Raw genomic sequence first — 21,698 nt, forward strand, 5'->3', positions numbered from 1 at the left:
GGAGCTCCTTGGGGGATGGGGTGAGGGAGGGAGAGTGCGAAGGGCCTGGCAGGCAGGCAGGGTGGCTATGCGGGAGGCGTGCGCCAGTGTGGGAGGCAGAGGAAAGAGTCAGCGGGTGTAGCAGGGCATGGGCTGCCCCTGGGGTGTCTGCGAGAAGCCGCTCCGGTAGGGGCACAGTTGAGGCGGCAGAGAGAAAGAGGTCTCGGAGTGGGACGCGGAGGAGGCTGGATGGCGTGCCGTGGTCCTCGGGTTCCTGCTGCCCTGCTGGTTTTCGAGCTGAGTTTTCTTGCGAGCACTTGAACTCGTTTTTGCGCGGCCTGAGCCGCAAACGTGCTCCCATCCTTCCACTTCTCTCCCTCTCTCATCACATTTTCCAACGTGTGATCAGCTCTGAGCCTGCCTTCGGCAGGGGAGAGGATAGAAACGCTTCACTAACTCTTACAACCAGAGCGTCTTCCACTCTCAGGGAGTGGAGGGGAGTGAGGAGGGAGAGCGGCTGGTTGATGTGTGCGGGGGAGGAGGTCGTGCTGCATTGCACGAAGGGTGGGAGGCTGGCTGTGCTGCTGGGGCTACGCCAGTGCCCGTCTCGTCTCGTCTGCTTTTCACTTCATTTTGGCACCAGAAGCACTTGTACGTTCCTACACGTGATTTAGAAAGCTCAGATGGTAGTTTACTCTCCAGCCCAGCAGGAGTATGTTGGAAACGTGTTTCACCTCCTTAAATTGCTAAGTATAGAGGGAGTCCTAGCCACAGGAACAGGAGGAACAAAAGACCTATGGACGTAAAGAGGGAACAGAAAGAAAAGGGGCTAGATCGCAGTATCCCTCCGTCATTAAAGCACGCTTTCCCACATGTTCATTTCCCCTTTTGTACTAGAAAACCTCGTGTTTATTAGGAGTTTGAAGTTTAATAGTTAAAATTTTAAACGTGCCGTGCTTCATATCTTAAGAGGATTCTCAATCTGTTTTCTGCCAGCAGAGTTGTTTCGTTAATATGCAAGGCTATAATTATTGTTTTTAGCGTCTTCAAAATTACGATTTTATTTTATTTTTGCTGGAGTGTGCCTCGAAAGTACTTTGGCCTAAAGTAAATAAAAGTAATATTTGCGTTTGTGGAGTGAAGAGGATAGAGAGGAATAATGTCTCTCTTCCCTTTTTATGTGGATTCGGTAGTGTAATGACCAGTTTTCCCTTCTTTCTCCATCAGAATGTACAGGGACTAACCCATTTTTGCAGTTTAGGTGTTCTGTCTGATTTTTCCAACGTGTATGTAGGTAAAGGGAGGAAATCCCTTCTCCACTCACTTTTCCTGCGCATACATGAGGTACTAGTTTGCATGGACCAGTGTCTCCATGCTCCCTCCCCTCCTCCGGTGTGTACGTGATCCGCTGCCAGTCGCTGCAGATTCCGCCTCTTTGCGTCATCTGGGCTGGAGGAAGCATCCTCCCTCCCTCTCTTACCCCGCAGGAATAACGGGGTGCCCCCTCGTTTTACCTGGGATTATCTGAAGCCTTTCCTAATCAGGAGTGGAAGGAATTTGGCACTCTCTATCAGTGAGAAAAACGTTAACCGTTCAGGAAAAAAGAAAGCTGGTTGCCTTAGGTTGCTTTCTCTTTCACTCTTCAGTTTGGTTGCGTTTTAGCAAGTCTTATCCACAGTTTGCTCTTCAGACTGATCACTTCCACTGCTAAGTCATTCTAGGAGGGCCTGTGGATCAAGGCATCTCTGTTTTAGTGGTCTAGTCTCCAAATCGCCATTTTAATTGCAGAGTGTGACAGGGCATCGCCCCAAGCAGCAGTAGCGTGTTCAGGGAGGGGCTGAGCTTCCACGTGGCTGGAGATTATGTAACGTCAGAGCAGCAGCAGATGTATCTCTTCTCATAAAGTATTAAATCTGCGCTTGCCACTATGTCAATTAAGGTGTTTAAAGGACTTCCGGAATCCAAGGGTAGTATGAAAGCTTGATTGTCTGACTGCAGTTGTGCATTTCATTGGGGGGTAAAAAGTTAGTTTTTTAAAGTTCCTGTCTGAGCAGTGAGGCCGTCACAAAGACTAAACAAAGTGAACTGGATGTCTTCCAAGCATTTTGTAGGCAGCATTGTTTTCTTAACTTAGAAGAAAAAGACAGAATGCAATTTTAGAACTTGGCGATCTTTTTGACTGAATGACACAACACAGCTGAGGTTCATAACCCTCACTATCTTGAGAACAGTACCGAAGTGTAAAATACACAACCTCTACTCTGCCTGCTGAGGATTGGAACAAGGGACAAAATGAGTCATGCCCTCCCAAGGTCATTTGCTCTGTGTAGGACAAATGTCTGAGAGAAGTGAAGTAGTGAACTATAAGCAGAAGGAAACACACAATTAATACTGCAAAATGTTTGAAAACATGTATTCGAGAAAACTGTAGGTCAGACAAAGCTCTATAACGCTTTTGAATTAGTACTTTTTGTCTACTTCAGGAGTTTCAGTCACCTGTTTGCTCCAACTTATATTTATTAGATAGAAATCTTTACAATATTTATAATACAAACCAAGCTCAGCAGGAAACTGTAGGGACACCCATTAGTATTACAATGAACATGCTTATTTCAGTAGATGCCTTGATGTAGACGAGTGGGCTGTAAAATCTTAGTCCAAAATGAAGCATTGTGGTCATTGCTTTGAAATAAAAGTTACTACTTCTGCTGCTTTTGTACATTTGAATAAATTGGAAGTAGCCTTATGTAAAATACACAAGTCTCCATTTATAGCAGATGTTGAAGTTTAAAATTACTTGCCCACATTCGTGATATTTCCTTGCAACCTTTTAATATAATTATTACTGTCTCTTTTAACAGGTTATCAAATATTGAGGAGTATAATGTCTTATTAGAATTGTCATGATTTAGTTGCCCTATTTTAGATGTAGATACATTGTTTCATTTGGTCAAGTTAAATAATTTATGGGGGATCTGTTTTGCATGGAAGAGATGGGTATTTTGTACATTAAAATATATATGGTACTAAATGTGTCAATTCATCACTTTGGCTAGCCAGCTGTTAAATAGAGGACTAAAACAAGTACATTATGCCTTACTCCCAAATACCTGGAGAGGCAAAAGAAACTTTAACAATTTATTGTCAAAGTTTACAGGTTAGTCTAGATTCTGGATTATTTCTCAATTATAGGGGTTGCAGCTCAGGAAAGTGGACTAAGTTGGGTTTTTAAGTCACGTTCCTGTCTTCACTTTCTGTGACTCATTGACTATGATCTGCTCCAGGTCACGAAGTACATTGGTTGTACTTTATGCTAGTCGGCAGTGGCTGCCACAGGCTGTTTTCCCAGCCGTGGTTCACTGATGCATTAGTATGGCCTCCAAACAGGTTGCTTATTCTAGGATTGTGGTGGGTATGGCTCAGCAGCAGGAGCAATATCATCTGAAAACTTCCTGCAGAAGGCAATTCTGTGCTGTTTAGAAATGAGGAGTTCGTGGCTACTTTGGCTCAGGATTATTATATTTGAGTGTGATCACATAATATTGAGATAGCCTGTAAGAATTGGGGTTATGGAAGATGGCGTGAGGGAGGGAAGCATGGATTACATAGTAATGCTGATCCTAATTCTGGTGTGAAAACTGGTAGGTTAATTCGTTTTTGGCATCCTAAGACACATATCCTATTCAAATAAGATGTCCACCTCTTATTCGCTGTCACGCATAGGAAATGCTTATGTCTATTTTAAGTGTAGATTTTTACAGTAGGAGTGAGTCAAACATATACTTAGGAAAACTTGATACTTTTCCTGGGCCTATATAACTCTCTCTTTGTATGTATTGGTTTTTTGTTTGCTTTTAAACTCCTATCCTGAAGAGCTCCTAAGTAGGTATATAAAGGTGAGGGTTCTCCCCCTTCTTACCCCCCCCCCCCAAATTTGTGTAGAAAAGCAAATGTTGAGTTTTGAAACGGTGCTAAACAAAGGCAATAGCCTTCTGGATTACACAGTTCTTGAATGTCATGATTGTGAAAGTAAAGAGCTGCATATCTTTTAAGTCTAAAGCATTACAAACTTCCCAGACTTGTCCTTCCAAGTGTGGAGTTTCTATGTTAACAATGATGTACTTTGATGATAGTCATATGGAATTTTTGAAACTTTAGCAAAGAGGGAAAAAAAGGTAATACTGGCTTTTTCAGCAAATATGATTGTGTTTGTGACTGTATATTTATGTATAAAATACGTACTTATATTTGTTCCTTATCCTGTAGTAAAATCTTTCTGTTTGGCTATGTTAATACGTTTTCCTTAGTTTGTGTATTTTGTTGTATAGTCTTTTTATTTAGGTCTGTATCCCTACTCAGGGCAGCACTTAGACATATGTCTAAAGCCATTAAGCCATTGGTGGGAAAAGGAGTGACTTTTAAATGAATTAAAGATTTCTGTAGTACTGTTTGTAACCCTAATATGAAAATGATTACTTCCAAAGACAATTGAATGGACAATGTCAAGAAGAAGTTGATAGTATACTATCAACTCAGAAATTAATTTCAGGCATTATGTAAAGCCATCTAAGTAGCTGCGGATTGCTTAATCTTCACTGAGTTCAAAAGAACAAAATAAGTCTTTTAGCCTTTTTCAAAGGGCTTAATGCGAATGCAAGTGGTAATTGAGAAAGATTTCAAATAATTCTTATGTTTTAAGAATTATTGGTTTTACCCATGGTTTACTTTTAAAGCTGCTCTAATCCTATATGTTTATCAGTTCTCTATGTGTTATTCAGGACTAAATCCATGATTGACTGGGTTCATCTATTTTTTGGTAATAAGCATATAATTGCATTTCACAGATGTGGTAATTCACAAATACTATTGTAAGAGGCTGCAGATAATGAAGTAGAGCAGCGTTTTGTTCCACAGGTTATGCAGCGACTTCGCAATGTTCTCTGTGTTTGCATATCTGAATGCATTGTAAGCAGTGCAGTATATTCAGATTTAAATATCCAGTGTGTAAAAGCCACATTCAAAGTGTCAATGTTTTAGTTATATTTTTGTAGATATCAGACTTATAACATCCTTCAATCCTCAGCCCTCCTGAAATGTAAGCCTTGTCCACAGACATCCAAGTCCTCGTATGTAAAGAGGTAAAATATACATCACTAAAGAATATTAAAATCTAGGTAATGCAAGCTTGCAAAGTTCCAGTGGTGGTATTGAGAAAGGAATGAGCCCGAAAGCACTGTGTTATTTTTTTTTTTTTTATTTTTCCCCTAGGTTTTTACCTTTTCTTGCAACAGGTAAGTTGTGAGTCTCACCAATTTGTCATATAAGGCACATGGGAAGTAGAAAGTGTTCACTAGGAAAGTATATGAATGTGTTCCTGTAAATATATTCTCATGGAAAGAAGGAGTAATTTGCCATTTTGAGAAATAAAAGCTTGTATCTTGCTCAGTTTTAGAAGTCAAAAAGTTAAACCTAATCAACATTTGTGGGTTAATCTACGGGTAACAGATATGATAGAGATGGAGAATTTAGAACGAGGACAGAACAATTACACTTCTTTAAAATACACTAGTTAAGAGATACATGCTAAAGATAAAGCTGGAATACAAAACCAATAAAGCAGAAATTTGAGCAAGAAACTGATGAAAGACAAGCATGTGTCTTCAGTAGGTACTGATGTTTATTTTTAATGTCTTCCTATTTTAATAAATATTTCTTTCGACTGACAAAACTGTTCTGCTTTAGCTTGTTCGGGTTGGAGCCAACTTCTCCTTATTTTACTCGGATATTTGTAATACAGAGACTGCTGATGAAAGGGACACCAGAGTCTTTATTGGTGAATGTTTATTAGCTATGTAAAATGTTTGACTACTGAGAGGGAGCTAGGACAAAAGAGGTGAGAAAGTTGAGCTCCAAGAACGGGCTCTGAAGGTTCTTAAAGGGCAGTTCTGAATAATCCTCACCCAGTGAGGGTGAACCTCTTTCCTGAAGAGGGTCAGCTTTCTCATAGTCTTCTAGAATTTTACAGTCAAATGGATAATAACAAAAGTTTTTTGTATCATCAAACAGGAAAAAAAAAACCACAAAAAAGCAAATAATTACTACTGTGCATTATTAGAAGTATGTTGTGGGCTTCCATTGAAGGAATAACCTGTGGTTGTCTGTCTTCTCAGTTTGCAGAAAGTGCCAGTGCTGTGATCGTGTTAATTTTTATGAAGTTAGAGGTATTTTCTTTGTTGTTTGGTTATGGTGCTCGGTCTCTGCTTTTCAGAGGACTATCACCCTGTTGGCTTAAGCATCAAGACTTCTTGTGTGATTATTTTATTTTTTTGAAGGCTGTTTCACGGAGGAGATACCTTTGCTCTATGTAGTAGATCTCTTAAAATTTTAGATTTAGCAAACCTTCTTTTCAGTATGGTCTCTCAGAGTAGATTCTGTGCTCATCCTTGACATCATCCAGATCGTGGTCTAAAGCTATAACCGTAGCTGTCTTGGCTTTTGAGAACGTTTTTATGGTCTGCAGCAAGGCCGACTAGCTGAGATACGCACTTGCATAAGTTACACATAACTTCCAGATTGTTTAACATGATTCTGTCATTTGAACTGTGGGAAATATGATATATTAGTGTAGATGAAGTATCAACTGAAAATGATGATAGAAATGTTAATATTGCTCTTGGCGTTATTTCCTAGTACAGAATTGATGTGGAAACACAGCTACTCATGATTTTATATTTCATCAGTGCAGGCATCTTCAGTTGTAAGGCTAAGTAACATCTATACAAACAACAAAGCAGTTGGTGTGATTTTCATATTTGGCAGCATTATTTTTTTTTAATTTTGTATTCAACGAGCTCAGTGACTTTTTGGTATTTTTCTAAGTAATAAATCTTTGAAAAAATTTCAGTCTCATTGGTATTTGCAGCCCCAATGATTCCTCTATTCAGGTAAGTGGTGGTGGTGTGTGTGGTGTTGTGTTTTTTTTTTTTTTTTTCTTTTAGCTCAGTATTTTTTCCAGTGATGATAGATATTGTAGGGTTCTTCACAATAAGCAATATGGACCTATCCTGTTGTCGGCTTACCTTTTTACCCTTTTTGTCTAGCAAACTGGTGAATATATCATACCTACATTGACAGCAGAGCTGATCTACTTTGCTATTGAATTTAGATTTAGGGAACAGCTGCCCAGTATTTTGGGCTGTCACATTTTCACCATCCCTTTTCAGTTGATGTGCTCAGGCTATTTCTTCAGGTATAAATTTCTTGTGTCCTCAGGCTTTTGATACTCTCATGCCTATTTAAACTGTATAGAACTAGTATATGACTTATTGCAGTTTCCTGAATAATGAGTTAGTTGCATCACAATGTCAAAAGTCATGCGTTACGATGAAAATTCGTTTGAACCGTGTAGGGGACCACTGGAACTTCTGTAAAGGGTTCTGAGAAAAATATTGTTTCCTCAGGTGGTCAAAAGTGTTTAATCCATAGGAGTAGAGTGGAAGATTTTATGTTTTACAGCTTGTCAGGTGTCTGTGAGCAGAGAATTCCAGGGTGAGCTTGTCGTTCAGGAAAGCAAAATATCATTTGGACTTATTTCACAGATGTGCTTAAGAAAAGTGCCTAAGTACCACTGCTGGTGTTAACTTGCTACTTTTTTCTTTCTAAGTGGGTAGGTAACCTCAGGAGCTTTGGCTAGGCTCCCAACACCTATTGTGTTTACAACTGTGTTGCTTTGGAAAACTCAGGAAAAGGCTGTTGCGGCATAATCTCTCCTTTGAAGAAGCTAGATTTTTGACTGCTTGCATGTTTTGTGTTTCTGATTGAAAACTAATCATTTTAACAAAATGAATTTACTTCCTGACACTGAGTAGGATTTAGTAGCTGTTACTTTTAAAAATTCTTTATTATCATCAGTGGCAATTTAATATCTGAATAATGTGTTTATTGGCATCCCTATAATTCCTGTAACAAAGCAAATAAACCAACCCTTCATGTTCATGGACTGATTCTTGTATCATTGAGTCTATTTCTATTTTAATAGATGCTGATCACTGTCTTTAGGGAAGAGTTAATATTTCCTTTTTTAAGGAGGCTAAGAAAATTTGGGACTGGGAACTTTCCTGTTAACAACTATTTTCAATATATAAAAGGAAAAATTGGATAACCTGTAACAATGTGAATTTGCTTTCTCTTCCCAGGTATGAATGCTGCTGTCCGCGCAGTAGTACGCATGGGAATCTATGTTAAAGCCAAAGTGTATTTTGTTTATGAGGTTAGTTTTTGTGTCTTATTCAGTCTATATTTATTCTTTGACGATATATGAACTATTTTGCTGTGGAATCCTCATACAGAGTTAATAGTGTAAAATTAAAAAAAAGGTAGATATAATTCCATCTAATATCAACTTTTTTCGATTTTTTTTTTTAATCTTAATGGAAAGTACTTTTCACATCATAGATACTGAAACAATTTAATTTAAAAAAAATTTTTTTAAATATATGGAATTCTTCATGTACCTGCAGAAGCTTGAAAATATTGAGGAAAAACAGACATAGCTGTCAGCTATCAGTGAGCTATGAATTTGTTGTGCCTCTCTGGCTCCGATTACTGTACTGCATAATTGCCCCTCTAAACCTAGTTAAACTACTAATTCTCAACTCTTTGACCCCCCCGGTCTTTTTTCTCAGGATATGATACATCTGTGCCGTCGTCCCAGTTGCACAGATTGCACAGCTTATTTTTGACTCAGGGAACTGTCAGGCTGGCATCACCCTTCCTGTTCTAAAGATTGAAAGGTTATAACAAAGTAAAAAAATGAAGGTGTGTCAGAATTCTGTGGTTGAAGCTTATGACTGCACGTAGATGAAGACTGTTAGCTTATGTAATGTAATAATTATTGGACATGAAAATTTAAAAGACAAATTTAATATAAATGCTCTAGTGTTATTTTATTGGAAGAATAAGTTAATACTTAGACTTTAACCTGAAAGTTGCTTTCAGCTGGTATGAAATATGTGGACTGCACAATGCAGTAAACGCTTTTTAGCCAAAAGTCGTTCTGTTTACGCTAGAATTCTGATATAACTACTTACAAGTTTGGGGTGGTTACAAATGATAATAACCCTTTGATAAGGGACAAAACATGATATGCAAATGGCAAAATGTGTGCGGTGCAGCTTACTTTTAAAAGATAGCTTTTTACCCATTTTCTTTCTGTATCTGCTTATTCCTAAAGTTAAGTTACTAAAGAGACCTGAAGTATATTGACATGCAAACAAGCAGAGTACTGTACTCCAAAATTCTTCTGCACTACAGCGCTACAGCAAGTAGCTCTGAATACTTAGTGTGTGCTCATTACGTTGCCAACCTCTAGAATTCTTTGTGTGCAGCTATTTAGTAGGCTTGCTGAAATGGGTCAAATACTTCTATGTAAATAAGGATTATTTTGGCTGCCTGTCTTAAAGATCAGAATTTGATTTTTTTTTTTTAATTATAGTTAATTTAAGATTAACTCCAAGGTGATAGTTCTTATTAGTATGTTTATTTTTTTTACCTTTTAAAAGCTATCTATATCACAAAGTGCATTCAGTGATAAGTTTTCAGATTTGCTTTTCTGAACTTACTGAAATTCTATTATTTAAAGTTATTATGCTTCTCTATTAATTGCTAAAAAATTGCCAATATGAAGTCATAAACGTTTTACAATGAACACTGATATAAAAATCAAGTCACTGTAATAATTGAGCCACATTTGGAGATTTGGCTCTCTGTCACGTATTGTCATTGTCTTCTGTGTACCGTGTAGTCTGGGACAGAGATGCACATGTTTCACTGTAAGTATGGGAAATACCTCTGAATAAGAACTTTGCTTGTAGATCAGTTCTACGCTTCAGAAAGTATAGGATTTTGAGCTTTTTCGTCTCTGTGTTTTGATTAAAATATTAAGTCAGTTTGCTTTCACAATGCATGTAAATATCTTGGAGGAACACTGTTCTTCTAAAGCTTTGAAATGAAACAGCTTCATAATTTCAGCCCTTTGAAACAGGAAACAAAGGGAGATGACAAACGTAAGTCTTACCCTAAGATTTTACCATCATTAACACTAACAATCCCTATTATAAGCCTTTGCATGATGTGTACAAAGGAGATTTATTTTTACATATACTTGGAGTTGTTTTATTTAGTACTTTTAATAAGGTTTTTCTAAATTATAATTTAACAAATATAGAATTAATTGTATTAAGCAGAAAGAATAGCACACTTCTAGCTTACAGTTTCCATACGTGTATCTGTCAAAATGAAGTGATACCTGTATTGCAGCTGCTCTAAAAAAGAGAAGAAAAAGCCTGAACTGACCACATTCTGAAAGTGTTTGTGTATTTTTTTTTTAAATCAGAGCCAAAAACAGGGTTAACTTTGCTCTAGTTGTTCTATATTTTCTCCTGTAACCCCTATTTCTCTTATTAAAAACTTATTGTACTGTAAAATCATCTGTCTACTACAACTGCAGGCAAAAGTAGCTCCGTGTTCTAAGTAAAACTCTTAGTTTTCTGTGCTTCATTTCTGGGTCACATATATTAACAAGATAAGTACGTACAAATTGATTGTATTGGTAGCTATAAAAAGAATGTTTCTTTGAAATCAGAACATCTGGAAATCTGCTATTTAGTTGTGGAAACTATCCTTAATTTAGACAGTTCCCATTTTATTCATATTGGCTGGTACTGGCAAAGATACTAACATTCATGTAGTAAAATATTTCTTTTTAAGAAAGATAGAGATGAGCTCTCCTATCACTATACAACTCGCTTAATAGATTTAATCTATAGTCACCTTCATTGACTAATATCACATTTTTCCCCAAATCCATCTCTTATTTGATTACAATTTTAATGCTTATGGATTTGTTTCACTTCTGCTGTGAAAATCTAGGAGATGAAAGTACATCTAAAAGTAACAGGCTGATATAAGAGGGTTAGTTTAAGTTTCATCACTAATTAGAAGCAATTCTCTCTCTCTGTCTCTCTCTCTCTCTGTCTCTCTCTCTCTCTGTCTCTCTCTCTCTCTGTCTCTCTCTCTCTCTGTCTCTCTCTCTCTCTGTCTCTCTCTCTCTCTGTCTCTCTCTCTCTCTGTCTCTCTCTCTCTCTGTCTCTCTCTCTTCCCCCCCCCCCGCCTTCTTAATTTTTTTTTCTTATTTCTTTACTTATTGCAAATGAGAGGGAAAAGTGGTGCCTCTCATTTAGGGCAATTCATTTTAGAAATTGAGGTCTTAAAGTATTTATACAAATAACTTCCCCTTTTTCTGGGACTGAAGCACGTAGTTCCCAGTGGATGCTTGCTCTAAACCACTGAGCTATGAAAATCTTAGATTTTTCATCTTGATTAAGAGTCTTTTTCACAAGAGGCCAGCATTGGGAATGTGATGGTATGCACTCACAGATTTCTGTGAGGAAAACTTCGTCTTTTATGTGGTGGTTTGTTCACTCAGCAAAACTAGTTCTTTATGTAGTTGAGCGCTAGCAATAGCCAAAAAGCTCGGTAGTTAAAAATAGCTATTGAAACCCCAAATGTTTCATGCAGTTTATGAGAAGATGGCTTACTCTTTTCCAAACTGTTTTGTTTGTGGAGTTAAGATTGGCCAGAAGGTTTGCCAACTCTGCTGCTGTCCCCACAAGTTACAGTGTAGGTATGTATGTACCCTGTGAATGCATGACGCACAGAGGTTCCCTCTTGTTCTTCTTTGAATTTTCGGGTATTGGACAGAGGAAGGAAGAAGTATAAAAGGGGTGGATATTTAATTATAGTACTTACTGTATTTCTGACAGTTTGTTATTTTTCCATAATTGCCCTGTAGTTCTATATTAGCATCCAAGCTGCTATCTTTATAATCTGAGTAAGCTTTTTTATTTGTTTGTTTTAAATGTAAATTGACAGGCTCCCACCCTTTTTTATTGTTTAAAGAAGGTATATCTACTTCTATATCTACTTCTGCCAGTAGTTTTAAGTAATCAGCAAGTGTAACAGTACTGAATCTAAGATTTAGTTTGCAATATTTGATTAAATTGAAATATTTGATGAAGATATTTCAGTTGGAATTCCACCTTTACAAAGGTTTGCCTGGTCCTCAGGTTACCATCAGTGTTTAAATGATAAATAGACGACTAACTAAAATGGTAAACAGAGAAAACACAGTCATTATTAATGTTTTTGTTATATTTGGTCACTTGCTCTATATCTTTTTCTAGAAAATTTTAATTCTGTTTCTTTATATCTGCTAATGCTGTGGAAGAACAGAGTTGAAATTCTAGCTATGTTATTCAGAGCATTCCCCATTTGGCAAGCGGAACTGAGTTAAGAAAAGCTAATACAACAGCTAAAATGGATCAAGCCTGTTCCAAAAGTTCCCTGTCCTCACCTTGTAGTGAAATGAATTATTAATACAGTCCATGTTATCATGTGTCTGCATAGAGAAAGAAGAATCTATTTGGACTACTGGTCAGAATGCATGAGTTATTTGTATGTTAAAAATCCATTGTGTAGAAATCAGTCATAGCTTATCCTTAGCCTAGCTGTAAGGCTCTTCAAATCTTCCAGCAAATTTCAAGTAGCAGTTTATCCATTTGCTCCTTCCCGTGATTTTAAAGTTGCTAATTTGTCATTTTGGTCATGCGGCTCATATGATGCACCTGTGTTGATATACTACTTTCTTGGACTGTTAGATATCCCCCTCCATTTTTTTTTTCCTTTCTCCCTCTCTTTCTTTCTTTCTCCTTTCTCCTCCTGAAAACATAGACGATGAGTGATTGGAGCAAATATGTGAACTGTGTTATGTATTGTTGCCAAATTGTAGTGCAGCTTGCTATAGTCTATGTTAGAAGGGAAATTAGTGAACTCCATTCATTCATCCTTTGTCTATGAATTTCTATGTAACTGTAGTTGCAACACTGATGGGAAAAGCTCTCTATCCATTATTGTGTGATGCAAGGAACACTCTGGATTTATTGCTTTAAAAAAAATCTCTGATAGGGCAATTTACTAATTTATTAGCCTTTATCAAGCTTAGATCAGACAGAAAGATTCCAATGGATCTAAAGATCTCTGATGCACTTTATCTGAGGAAAAACTTTTAAAAAAAAAAAAAAGTCTAGATGAAATTCAGTAAATAAGCATTTTTTTTCCCCCAAGTTGCTCTTCTGTTTTGAAGGAAATGTGCAAATACTGTCTTGGCTTCAAGGCTCCTATTTTTGGATATACATAGATCAGATATGTATTGAAGATATCTAGAGAGGAGGCAACATACCGAAAAGGTCTGTTGAATAACAGAAATTAGAGCCAGAACAGTCTCTTTTTCATCTAGTCCATTTCTTTACCATGCCTTGATTGTGTCATGATCTAAGTTCATTAGTCAAATGTCGTTAAGCAGAAGCAACAGACTTTGCCTTAAAATCTGCATTAAAATCCTAGAAAGTTTAATTTGAATAACTCATACTTTTTGCTAGTGTTTTTTTTTGTCTTGATGGTCTTATCATATTGTGCTATTGAAGGAAAATTATATAACATTTCAAGTCAGTAATATCTTTATAATAATCATGTGATATGAATGACTTTTAAGGCCAATTCAGATGTAATACATTTATGAGTTACTGCTTACTGAGTGAAAGCTGCTTATAATCTGGATTGTACCAAAGTGCCTCCAGTTTATATATTGTCAGTTTTACTGTCTTCTAAACTTCCTTCTGTTTCCACTCCCATTTAATTTGAGAAGCCTAAAGCTAAATACCTACAGTCTTCCTGGTATTGTATACAGAAGAATGTTGAATTCCTTGTTCCTAAACGTGATTATTTGCGAATAGAGTTATCTAAAAGTTTGTTTTTTTTGTTTTTTTGTTTTTAAATCTAGTGTATCATTTCCATTTAGATTTGCATGACAGAAAGTTGAATAATAACTCCTACTTTATTATTCCTGCTGTCTCTATTAGTTAGCTTTTCTCAGGTTAGAATTCCTTGTATTTCCTTTTTTTCTCTCATCAATGTTGCCAACATCACTTAATGGAAAAGTTTGTAATTGTCATTATCTTTCTGTTAGTATTTACGCAGAGAGTTAATAAAACCAGGCGTAACAAACACCTGCAGCTGCTCACTGAATAGTTTTTCTTCTTTCAAATCAATGTAGTTTTTAATTACAGTACACAGTCTTTTGGGTTTTTCTATTTGTGTATATTTGTTTTTAGGACCACTTAGATTAAGGTATTTCTTAAATGATTCACCCAAGTCAAGTTACTAAATTTCTTTCATCTATTTATTGTGTAACTGCCTCCAAAAACAGAATGCACTGTGACCTGATTTCTTCTTTCTCTGTGAAACATTTTCACTTGTTGTTCATTCTTTTGTTTTGCGTGTATCTTAGGGGCAAAAGTTTACAAATTTCTGAGCTATACTTTCTAGACAAGCTGAGGTCATGTTTTTAGAATGTACAATTCATAACGATTTGCAAAGTCCCCTGGTCTTCCCAGTTTTTTTCAAAAGTTACTGAATATTTATTCCTAACAAAGGAAAAATATGTTGCCGTTGCATTTTATTGAGTATCTGTGTATTTTGGTGTCTTGCTTTATCTTGAAGTTCTTTGGTACTGATGTTTCAATAGGAGCACTTTTTTTCTCTCTTTCTTTCCTCTAATCTGGTATCTGCCTTAAGATTGTTTCATTTAAAATGAGTATCTTTCATTCAGTTTTTTAAATTACTTTAAAGTTACCTTAAAATATATAAGGTGAGTATTACTACAGTAGAAATATTACACAAGCTTTCAAATCGGAATTCTTAAATATTTTTCTTTTTCAGGGTTACCAAGGAATGGTTGATGGAGGTGATAATATTGTTGAAGTTTCATGGGAAAGTGTTTCAAGTATCCTGCAAGTGGTAAGCGTTAGGGTAGGGGAAAAAAACCCGAAACCCTCTCACTTTAAATAACGAACCAAAATTTTAGATCCAGGCTAACAATTTCACCCATAATTGTGTAATTTTAATGCTGTGACCAGCATATACCACTTTTAGCACTGATTTTTGCAGTATGAGTGCTTGACCTTTTCAGAATAAGGATGGGGGTCCTGTATTTTGTACAGATACACAATCTTGAAAAATCTTTGTTCCAGATTTTCAAAATGATAAGTTGTTAGTCTCCTAACAATGTAGGCTTGTCAATATGCATATTGACAAGCCTACGTTTAATAAAAACAATAAAACCCCACAATATAGCACCAAAGTGTAAAATAACTGCATTTTTGTAAGGCAAATGTTTTCTTATGAAGCACTGTTGGTTTTCTCTCTTAGAGGTTTTAGAACTAGTCTTTAGGAATAATTATAGTACAGTTTACCAGATCTCTGGTAATATCACTGGCTTTGTTTGCGTATTTCTATTACACAGGCAAGGTGGCCATTTGGATCTCTGTACCTGCTTTCAACATATACTTAACAACATAGTATTGTATCACTCTTACTACTGTCATCATAAAAAAAGTAAAAAATAGTCAATTAACTGGAATACTATTGAAATGAATCCCAATTCCCTCAACATTTTCCTTCAGTAGTTCGTTATCAGTCATCTTCAAACATATTTTCCTGTTTCCTTGGTGTGCCTATCTCCTCTTGAAAACATAATTTTCCACAGATTTGATAATTCTTTGTTACTATTTAGTCAGTGTAAAATTAAAGATGGGGATTATGCCCATTAGTAACCATTAGTAATTAATCAAGACGAAAACCCCACAATAAAATACTGAATGAGGTAAAGCAAAGCTGATATACTTCCTTTTTCTAGGGAGGTACAGTTATTGGTAGCGCACGCTGCAAAGCCTTTCGTACCCGGGAAGGCCGCCTGCAAGCAGCTTACAACTTGGTACAAAGAGGAATCACTAATCTTTGTGTGATTGGTGGAGATGGTAGCTTAACCGGTGCCAATCTGTTTCGTGAAGAATGGAGCGGACTTCTAGAAGAACTGGCACAGAAAGGTAAGTTTGCACTTAGACCTTCTAGACGCTTAGTCAAACCCCCAAAGAAACAACCTAGCAAAACTATACATGCACAAACTATATTCAGAGGATATTTCTTAGCTTTAAAAATCAAATACATTCTAGGAAATAACACAGTTGTCCATAAAGTATTAGTTCTTGAATTCTTTATTTCCTCTCCTGTATACCATAAAGGCTCAAAAACATCAAATAAGTTACTAGGCAACTATCTGTATGGTATTCCTAAAAGTACTTATGTGTGTGTGGTGTTTCTTGGGGATTTTCCACCCCACCATCCTTTTTCCCCCTGTATGAATCTTTGTCAGATTTTGAACTTTGAATGTTCTTCACTACTGCTTGAGAAGCTCTTTGCCCCCAAATCCAATCTGAGATTGTAATTCCTTTGCTGCAACAAATTAGACTTTGGTTGTTGTTGTGTTACTTTTTCTGCCTATATGTCACCTTTGTTTAAGTTCAGAACATCAAGTGGCAGTGTCCAGCCTGATATCCTCCTTTGGTAGCATCTTGAAAGAATATCTAGGGACGAGTGTAAGAACAGAACAAACTTATACAATGCTATATTGATATTATATGATATTCAGATGTAAGTACCCTTCCAGCTTCCATCCATTTTTGTCTTCAGGACTCCCAGAGCCAAATAGTGTTGGCAACATGCAAAGAATTTCTCTTCCATGAACATACGCGTTCTCCTTGAATGCACATAAATTTCTGCATGAAAACATTGTGTAGCAAGGAGGTCTACATTTTAACTGGATCATGAAGACAATGGAGAATCTTTTCCTTCTGTTTATTTTGATTCTGCTGGCTGCTAGTTTCATTTATGTCCTCTAATTTGTGTTAGAACGAACAGTGAATGATTGATCCGGCTTCCTCTCTGCATGCCACTCAATATTTTACTTCTGTCTTATTTTCCCTTCGTCATCTCTTTTCTAGATGGAAGAATCCTAGCTTGCTTAGGTGTTCCTTATATGTAAGTCGTTCTGTTCCTTTGATCAGCTTTCTACTTCAGTGAACCTTTTCCAGTTCTGCTATGTCCTTTCTGAGGTGGGAAGGACCAAACTGCACCCAGTATTGAAGATGAGAGCAAATCATGAATTATACAGTAGTATAATAACCTTTTTGTTCTCTATTCCTTTCCTAATATTTTCTAACTTTTTGATTTGGGTTTTTTGACTGCTACTGAGTATTGATGCTGATTTATTAATGGAAACAATCTCTTGTAACACTAGGATTTATCTCCTGAGTGATTAAAAATCTTTATTAAAGCATTATTTTGTTTGTGATGCTAGGATACATTTCTTGTGTATTGATCTATGTTTATCTACATTGAATTCAATCTGATATTTTATTGTTTATTGTGTCTTGCAAGATCCTTCTGCGGTTCTTAAAAGTCAGCCCATGCCTTAACTACCCAAATAACATATCAAAAGTTTCATTAGTAAACTTTAGCTCCTTACTGCTAATTCCCTTTTCTAGGATATTACTGAATATGCTGAACAGTGCCGATCCTTGTAGAACTCCACTGGTAACTTTCCTAAGGTTGCCATTTACTATAGCCCTCTGTTTCATGTTATTTATTCCATGCAAAAGCATTCTCTCCCTTATGCCCTGGCTACTTATTGTCCTCTTTGAGGACAGATTTTTTCAACGCTTTTTGGAAATCCAGGTAGACTATGGTAACCACATATCCCTTATCTGTGTGATTATTAACTCACTTAATGAACTCTAGAAAAGGTTTGTAGTGAAGGATTTCCGTTTACAGAAAACGTTTTTGATTCTTCTTCAGTATGCTGTGTTTATCTGTACGGATGCTAATGTTACTTTTTCATTATGATTTCTATTATGTTCTCTGGGAAAGACATTAAGCTTACCGGTATGTAGTTCTCAAATACTTTTCAAAAATTTGGCATTATATTTGCACCATCGCATCCAAAGAGGCTAAGGCAGTTTTAAGCACTTAAAGAACTCAAAGATGAAATACTTTCAAGCTCTTGGGTGATTCAGCATTTTCATGGATGTTCTAGGAGATGCACACTAAGAGGAGGAGCTTTCTTATTCTATTTGCTTATTAACTGTGAAATCGGAGCCTTTCAGTGATGCAGGGGATAATTAATTTTTTTTCCCCCCGAAGTTTAATGCTAACCTTTTGTTTCTCCTATTTTTTTGATTGTTTGAATATGCCCACTCACATCCGGTTTACATCCTTTTGCTCTTCTTGTTACCCACCGTACACTGAGACTACTATTTGAATGCTATTATTTGTATAAAGCATCATATTAAAGACTGATCACAAGACTTCATAATCTGTTTATCACTTTGAAATTGACTGAAAAGCTCTTGTTTCCTTTCTTACTGTAAGGAGTTCTATGCAAGATTCTTATATTTGGTTGTTTGACTGGCTTTTCTTTTTTTCTTTTTCACTTTAACTAACCTTACTGTCTAAACATTGAATGATGTTTAAAAACTTTAGATGCTTATAAAAACAGAGGACCCACGCAAAACGTCTAAAATGTGAAAATTTTCTTTCATCTTATAGTTTTTCTTCTGGGTATTCCTTTATAGGAAAGATTGATGAAGAGGCCGTTAAAAAGTACGCTTATCTCAACATTGTGGGAATGGTTGGATCCATAGACAATGACTTCTGTGGCACTGATATGACAATAGGTACTGACTCAGCCTTGCACAGAATCATTGAAGTTGTGGATGCCATCATGACCACTGCTCAGAGGTAAAATGGGCATATAACAGAAAATTATAACAAATACGCGGTTGTTTTTTTCAAGTACTAAGTTTTCTGTTGCCACGTGATAGCTGACGATTTATGTTCATCTTATATAAGTCAGGTACATGGTGTATGTAATATTTATAGGGTGTGAATAAAAGTTCGTTTTGGTTGTATTTTTCACAAGTCTCAGTGGTGGGTGGCTTTTTGTTTGTTTATTGTTTTTTATTTTTGCTTTTCCATCATGCCTGTTCTGGCAGTACCTCAAACATCTGAACATAGAGATTGTATCACCTAGAGGATAGACTTTTTAATCTTTTTATTCTAGAAAAAATTCAGGCACTACTTGAATCTATATCTTGATGTAATAGTATCAAGTAGCATATATTTGCATATAAGCTTTCCATAGGTAAACTTCAAGCAACTAAATGATATTTTGAATACACAAAAAGTTACGCTATATCATTGTGATTTTTAAATGATGCAGACTTAGTTACATTTCTAGTGAATGTTCAGCTCTTCTCGCCTGAGTACACTTACATGTTTTAGAAGAAAGTAGTAGTGAAAATGAATTATGCTATGGAAGATCTATAAAGAAGGAACATAGGTTTAATATAGCATTTAATTCTGATAATGAAGACCGTCTGTGACAAACGTGGTAAACGCAGAATATCGTCTGATATGAACTGCCAGTTGCAGGAATTTGCGTTGGATTTTTGTGTTGCAGTATTGGAGTTAATTTGTTTTCTAATTTTACAGCCATCAGAGGACGTTTGTCTTGGAGGTTATGGGAAGACACTGTGGGTATGTACTGTCCTAAACAGTTTGCGTTTGGTACAGATAAAACTATCAAAAATTAAGAAATCTGAAGCATAACTGTCTAATTACTCTTGTTTATTAGGTATCTAGCTCTCGTTAGTGCCTTAGCCTGTGGTGCAGATTGGGTATTTATTCCTGAATACCCGCCAGAAGAAGGATGGGAGGATTCAATGTGTGTTAAGCTTTCAGAGGTAATCTATTCCTGTGTTTTGGATTTTGTGTATACCTTGCATACACTTGTTTAAAAATAAGTGATATATATAGTGATTTAACAACATGATCAGACCTTTCAGCAAGTCTTTGGTGTTGTTTGATCTTAAGGTTTCTTTCCTGCCTTCTACAGTTGTTTGAAGAATGATAAGATATACTGTAAGGATTATGTAAAACTGTTGCTGTATAACCAGTGTGTACCTTTCCACATTATTTTGATGCACAATGCTTCACTTCACCCATGAAAACACTTTTATGAAGAGATAATGTAAAAGAACTCTACAATAATCAAATATAAGAAATATTCCTACAAACCCATGCAGTTTAAAATGTAGCATTTGCTTTCAAAATTGTGCTGTAAGACTTTTTCAGACTTTTCTTGTATGGATGTGCTTTTTGTTTTTATAGAATCGTGCACGAAAGAAAAGGCTGAATATTATTATCGTAGCTGAAGGAGCTATTGATTGTCACAACAAACCTATCACGTCAGAGAAGGTTAAGGATGTAAGTGTCAACATCCCTATGATGTGCTTTCTGTTTCGCCCTTAATTTAGGGCTTGTTCCTAACAGTAAAATGTCTGTAAAGTAAACCTGTTCCTATAACGTAGCTTCTAATACAGTTTATTATTTATATGTTACACTTTGTTTTCTTGTCTGAATACAGAACCCACTGAAATAAATGAGTATTATTTCAGGTCAGATTAGGACCTTTTCTCTGGGAAAATAAGATGACAGTCCAAAACATCCGCTTCAAGGGTGCCATCATGCAAAGAGAGTCTGAAATCTGCTCAAATTAGTAATTGCAGTCTGATTTTACTTTATGCTTCTTGTGAAATTTAAATAATGATCTCTCCCATTCAGAGTGAAATAATAATGCCTACGTTACAGAAAGTCTTGGTGCTTTATTCACTAAGTTTTACTCAGAATCTTTCAGGATACGTAGTGCTACGCATAGATAAAACAGGAGTAAATAAAACCTATTGTAGCTGATCTTCTTTCAAGTGTTTTAGTTATAATGTTCGGGCTTGTTTTTATAAGGTTGAGAACTGTGCATAACGAAGCCATTATAACTTTCTGCAGTTAAAGCATTGCAATCTAATGATTACATTTTTAAGTAAAATGTTCCTTTAGATTAGGAACCTGGAGTTTAATTCTAGGTAGAATTATGTAGAATTTCATTATTCCAATAGCATTTAGAGCAGAGTAGTGCTAATATATGCATATATAAAATAATGGTGCTAACAAAACCACTGTATTTTGAAATTATTTGTAGCTTGTGGTTCAGCGGCTCGGTTTTGACACCCGGGTAACTATCTTGGGTCACGTGCAAAGAGGTGGAACCCCTTCAGCTTTTGACAGAATTTTGGTGAGTGAACCTACAGTAACTCATGGCACCAAATGCTACTATTAGGCAGTTTGCTTTTACTTCCTTAGCACTTTTCATTAGAGTTTTGATTCCCACTCCACCCCACAAATGAATAATGTGCTTCACCTATTGAACCTGACAAATACAATTATTGTCCTAAATTAACTGACTGAATAGCTCTAAGTTCAATAAAGTGAAGCATTTTGCATAAGAGGAAACTTTAGTAGGATTAAAAGCAAAGCTATAAGAACAGTCTTGCTTACTTTATAGCAGGCTGTTTAATATCCTGTCACCTATAATTTCAGCTACCAAGGAATAACTGTCTTTCAACTTGATTTACAGAGAAATCTTGACCATTTCTGTGATTGGAAGCCATTTACTTGTAAGTGCTTGCTTGAACGCCCAAATGCATTCTGTTTTCAGGCAAGCCGTATGGGTGTGGAAGCTGTACTTGCTCTTCTAGAAGCTACTCCAGATACGCCTGCCTGTGTTGTGTCCCTGTCTGGAAACCAGGCTGTCCGTCTGCCTTTAATGGAGTGTGTGCAGATGGTGAGTTTCTGGCAAAGAGCCGGTTTGTTCA

At 36.4% G+C, this 21,698-nt stretch overlaps 1 protein-coding gene across 2 annotated transcripts in view; it reads left to right on the top strand.

Annotated features, from left to right (window-relative positions):
* Nucleotides 1-21,698, top strand: part of PFKP (phosphofructokinase, platelet) — a 46,494-nt gene that overhangs the window by 601 nt on the left and 24,195 nt on the right. For both annotated transcript variants that reach the window (XM_068934332.1, XM_068934331.1), the window contains exons 2-10: nt 8,175-8,248; nt 14,815-14,892; nt 15,791-15,980; nt 18,564-18,729; nt 19,483-19,527; nt 19,625-19,733; nt 20,161-20,256; nt 21,026-21,118; nt 21,542-21,667. In XM_068934332.1, the coding sequence (XP_068790433.1) occupies nt 8,175-8,248; nt 14,815-14,892; nt 15,791-15,980; nt 18,564-18,729; nt 19,483-19,527; nt 19,625-19,733; nt 20,161-20,256; nt 21,026-21,118; nt 21,542-21,667 (977 nt within the window). The remainder of the gene's footprint in view (nt 1-8,174; nt 8,249-14,814; nt 14,893-15,790; nt 15,981-18,563; nt 18,730-19,482; nt 19,528-19,624; nt 19,734-20,160; nt 20,257-21,025; nt 21,119-21,541; nt 21,668-21,698) is intronic.

The sequence above is a fragment of the Struthio camelus genome, chromosome 2 (genome assembly GCF_040807025.1).
Source record: "Struthio camelus isolate bStrCam1 chromosome 2, bStrCam1.hap1, whole genome shotgun sequence".
Taxonomy (NCBI): Eukaryota; Metazoa; Chordata; class Aves; order Struthioniformes; family Struthionidae; genus Struthio; species Struthio camelus.